Source organism: Juglans regia, chromosome 7, assembly GCF_001411555.2.
Source record: "Juglans regia cultivar Chandler chromosome 7, Walnut 2.0, whole genome shotgun sequence".
Classification (NCBI taxonomy): domain Eukaryota; kingdom Viridiplantae; phylum Streptophyta; class Magnoliopsida; order Fagales; family Juglandaceae; genus Juglans; species Juglans regia.
In genome coordinates, this window is record NC_049907.1 from 32405638 (window position 1) to 32410587 (window position 4950).

The following is a 4950-nucleotide window of genomic DNA, read 5'->3' on the forward strand; positions in this document are numbered from 1 at the left end:
TATATATATATATATACACACACTACACAGTACACACACTCAGTTTTTACACACACACACATTTATATACACTAAGTTTTACTTTTTTTCTTATCTTAGATCGAAAAAAAATACAAAAAACAGAGACCCATGAGCATAAGCAAGTGCATAATATCAAAATTAGATGTTTTGTTTTTCCTTATTGAATTATAACAATTATCTAATATTTATTTATCTGTTGCTATTTTGAATTATAGGATATTGATATAGTAGGAAGGCATGTGAATCAATTGTGAAAGCATTCATCAAGCGATGTCTGGAGATTGGTGAAGCTATTAGTGACCAAAATTTAAGAGAAATATGTAAAAATATTCTTATTTTTTTCGCTTCTAATCTTGCACATGATAGTGCAAGTGTTGGAGAAAGTTGTTCAAAATTTATTATGATGGTTCAAAAACATTACGTCCTTATTAAAGAAAAATTAGTTCTTAACAAAAAATAATTAAATACAAACTAAGCAAACGTGCATTTTTTTTTTTTTTTTTTAAACCAAAACATACTACATTGGAAATTCTTTAACCACTTACAAACCAAATAAAACTAACAAAATCTTAAAGCCGGTAAGCCCGCCTTATCTACACGATAAATCCCTTTTACTTGTGTTGGCAGTTCCACCGAGTTTCTCCAACAAGATAAGCTTCCAGCCGCTCCCAACTTAGCTAGGCTATCGGCCAAACCATTTCCTTCTCTATAAATATGATTCACTGTGTACCTTGTTGAACTTAACAATTGCATTATCTCCTCCCAAAAATCTTCTAGGTACCAAATACCACAATTTCTTTTCCGCAGCCGATTGACTAAAATGTTTGAGTCCATTTCCACTTCTACCAATTGTAACCCCATTTCTCTACAATTCCGAAGCCCATGCAGAAGAGAGATTAATTCCGCGTTATTATTAGTTCCTTCAGGTATTTGCTGCGCATATGCCAGCCTAAGATTCCCTTGGTCATCCCGTATTACTCCACCTATTCCCGATCTTCCTGGATTGCCCAGACTGCATCCATCTGTGTTGAGCTTGACCCAGCCAACTCTCGGTTTCTTCCATTCAACCAGTTTCACTTCTGTCCTTAACTTGTGTTTAATGTGAACCCCGAGATCCAACAGCACTGCATCATCTACATTGTTCCATTTTTTTTCTGCTTTAAGTTTTAATCCAACCCAGGAGATCCAGTAGATAATTCTTCTCCAAAGAGTCTCTTTCGGAATATCCAGCCCTTCCATCTTTTTTTTACATCTCCAAAGCCAAATCTGCCAAGTGACAATTGAAGGTATTAAACCAATTAACATCCCCCGAGCAGAGCATTTTTTTGCTCTGTTTAACCACCATCCTATTCTCTGTTTCCAAGAAATGGAATGAACAAACACCATGCCCAACTGTTTAACCACCATCCTATTCTCTGCTAGGGTTTCTGTAAGATGCTTACAGCCGGGGGCCAGTCGAGCTCCGCGGCTCTACCTGGCCGTCGCTCTTTCGCGGACATGGTGGCGAACGCTCCACAACCGATTCCGGTAGTTGATATACCATTGAGACCGCCGAAAGTTTTGGATGGAGAAATTTATATTAGTTTTTCCAAGGATGAAATCACAAAGTCGGCTGAACCGTTCACATTCTCTCTTGTATTAAAATTCTTGAGAAATCGTCCATCTCTGGATGACATTCGGTCTTGTATTCGAAGAAGATGGGGACTTGTAGATCAGCCAATAGTTTCGTCAATGGCGGCGTCCAGGTCGGTGTTTGTAAGATTTGCAAAAGAAGAGGATTTTAAGATGGCAATATCTAGAGAATCTTGCGAAATGAGGGGAATCCCGTACCGTGCTTTTCATTGGTCAACGGATTACACTGAGGAAACTGAGTCCCCAGTGGTTCCGGTATGGATTTCACTCCCTGGCTTGCCTCCAAATATGTTTCATGAATCGTTTCTGGAAAATATAACTTTACCTATAGGAAAATATATTAGAAGTGATAACTGCACTAGATGTGCTACCCGCATGGATGCGGCTCGTGTCTGCGTGGAAATGAATGCTAATATAGATCCTATTGAATCGATTTGGATTGGGGTGCCTCATCAGAAGGGCAGTCGATTGCAGAAGATTATTTATGAAAACCTTCCAGCGTATTGCAGGCTCTGTAAGACGCAGGGGCATAACATTTCGAAATGTCGGAAAGCTGGTGGACAGGATGGAAAGAACATAAATCTAGAGGGGAATAAGGTGAGGGGCAGAAAGTTATACAAGGAAAAGGTTCTGACTGAAGAAGAACAGGGCCAGTTGTTGGCTTTGGAAATGGAGAAAGAGAAGGAGCGAATCTCCTCTGATCTGATTGTAAACAATTTATTAATCGAGGAAATAGAAGAGGGGGAACTTCAGACTCAAAAAGTGATTATAGAAATGGGGGAGACGAGCACTTTTGCGGCAAGGTTTGAGTCACAAGCTGATAGTGATATACCAATAACTCAGTTGGAAACGGATAGGCAACTACAAATCACAGAGAAAATTCACCCGATAGAGGAGTGTGAGGATCTAGTTCAAGATTTGGTAGCTGAGAAGTTGATCAAAAATAATGAGGAAGCTAAGGGAGGAATGAGGGAGGTGGATATGGTGGAAAAGATGGTAGGAATTTTTGAATCATTAGATGAGGCGAAATTGTTGCAAGAGGAAGAGTTAGCAAAAGAACCAGAGATGGAAAATAATTTCGTTTCTTTAGATGAGGCCAGATGGTCAGAGGAGATAGTGGTACAAATTGAGAATGATGAAGCCGAGCGTGATAAGGGAAAGGCAATTGAAGATGAAGGGGAGGCTCTGGGCTCGTTATCAGAAGGTGAAAAAGTGGAGAATGAAATGCACAGAAGCAAAGAAAAAGACTTTTACTCCGATCCTGAGAGAAATGAGCAGCAGAGGAAAAGTGAAAGAATTAGAAGTTCTAAACGGGTTCCTAGCAAACCTGTTCGTTTCAATCTATAATGTGTAGTGTTATTTATTGGAACATACGAGGTTTGAACACCTCGAAACAGAGGCTGGGTAAAATGTTGAGGAAATATAAACCAAAAGTTGTGGCTTTGGCAGAGCATTTTCAAACGGAAGAGGCAATGAGGAAGTTGGTGCGGGATTTCCACTTTACGGACGGAATTTCAAACAATGCGGAAGGAGGTAAATTATGGTTGCTTTGGACTCAAGGAGTTGGCTGTCAAGTAATTGCAAAATCTAACCAACATATCACAGTAATAATTGAAGATAATAATAGAAACATGATGCTTTCAGTGGTGTACGCCAAGTGTTTGAAACATGAGAGAAGGCAGTTGTGGCAAGATATAGGTGACATCCCGAGGCCTGCTGATAATTGGGTGGTGGTGGGAGATTTTAACATAATACGGTCAGATGTAGAAAGAAGAGGGGGACGTCCCAGAGCAACAGAGGCGATGGAAGATTTTAATCATTTCATTAATCTAGGTGGGTTACAGGAGATGACATTCAAGGGGGGTCATTTTTCTTGGTGTAATGGTCATGCAAGTGTAACGAGATGCTGGGCGAGGTTGGATAGAATCTTGTTGAACAATTCATGCGCTACAAACTACCCATCTGCATGCATGGAATACCTCCCCCGCACATCATCTGACCATGCTCCAATGGTAATGTGGTTGGATAAACCGTCGACACGATACGGCCCATCGCCTTTCAGATTCCAGGAAATGTGGACGAGGCACGAAGATTTTTTTAACTGTGTTAAAACAGTATGGGAGGAAGAAGTAATTGGGACTGGGCTGTGGAAGTTGGCATGTAAATTAAAAAAGCTGAGGGTGGCGCTCAAACAATGGAATGTAAATGTTTTTGGCTGGACACATTCACATATCGACCAATTGGAAAAGGAGATAGGTGATCTGGACGCCAGACTTCAAGTGGAGGGATCTGAGGAGGTTGATTCGGCTTTGTTGGCAGCAAAATTGGAGATGGCAGAGTGGACCCGTAGGGAGGAACTGAGACTGTCACAGATGGCTAAACAAAGGTGGGTTGAGGTAGGGGATGTTAATGCTCATTTTTTTCGTAGTATAAAAAACAAAGGTAGTAATTGGATCCAAGAAATGACTCTAGAGGACGGACGTAAAATTTGTTCCCCTGAAGCAGTACATGAAGAAGCAGTGAAGTATTTTTCTGACTTCATGGGCGCTAGAAATTGCAGGCCTTGTCTGGATTTATCTCCTTGGATAAGAAAAGAAATCTCAGAGCAGGAAAATATCAGTTTGTGTGCGCTCCCTTCAATCCAAGAAATAAAGGAGACAGTTTTTTCGATCTCGGTAGATAGCTCACCTGGTCCGGATGGTTTTACGTCGTGTTTTTATAAAAGTTGTTGTTGGTTAATCGAAGGGGATGTGGTGGAAGCAGTGTGGGATTTTTTCAGAGGGAGTGAATTACCCAGGTTTTATTCCTCAACTTATCTAGCATTAATCCCGAAGGTTCCCAATCCTACAAGTTTTGAAAAGTTTAGACCAATAAGCTTGTGCTCGGTATTTTATAAAGTATGCTCAAAATTGCTAGTAAGGAGATTAGTACCAATTCTGACCAATAAAATCTCTCAAGAACAAGGGGCCTTTATTCCTGGTAGAAGTATACTGGAAAATGTCAGCCTAACACAGGAATTGATTCAAAGCCTGAATAAAAAAGTCAGAGGAGGAAATGTAATGATAAAGGTGGACTTTGCAAAAGCTTATGATAGCATTAGTTGGGAGTTTCTTTTACAGGTATTGGATGCTTTCGGGTTCTCATCTCAGTTTCGGGAATTGATTAAACAATGTGTAACGAAAGTATGGTATTCGGTGGTGATGAATGGTACGGTAAAAGGATATTATAAAGGGGGAAGGGGGTTGCGGCAAGGAGATCCCTTATCCCCAATTTTGTTCATTCTAGTGGAAGAAATTT

General features: G+C 40.3%; 1 protein-coding gene across 1 annotated transcript; it reads right to left on the reverse strand.

Moving 5' to 3' along the window:
- Nucleotides 1-579: 579 nt before the first annotated feature.
- Nucleotides 580-1260, reverse strand: LOC109005457 (14.7 kDa ribonuclease H-like protein). The gene has a single exon (XM_018984408.1). It carries the CDS (start codon nucleotides 1258-1260, stop codon nucleotides 580-582), a length of 681 nt encoding a protein of 226 aa, XP_018839953.1.
- Between the last annotated feature and the right edge of the window lie 3690 nt (nucleotides 1261-4950).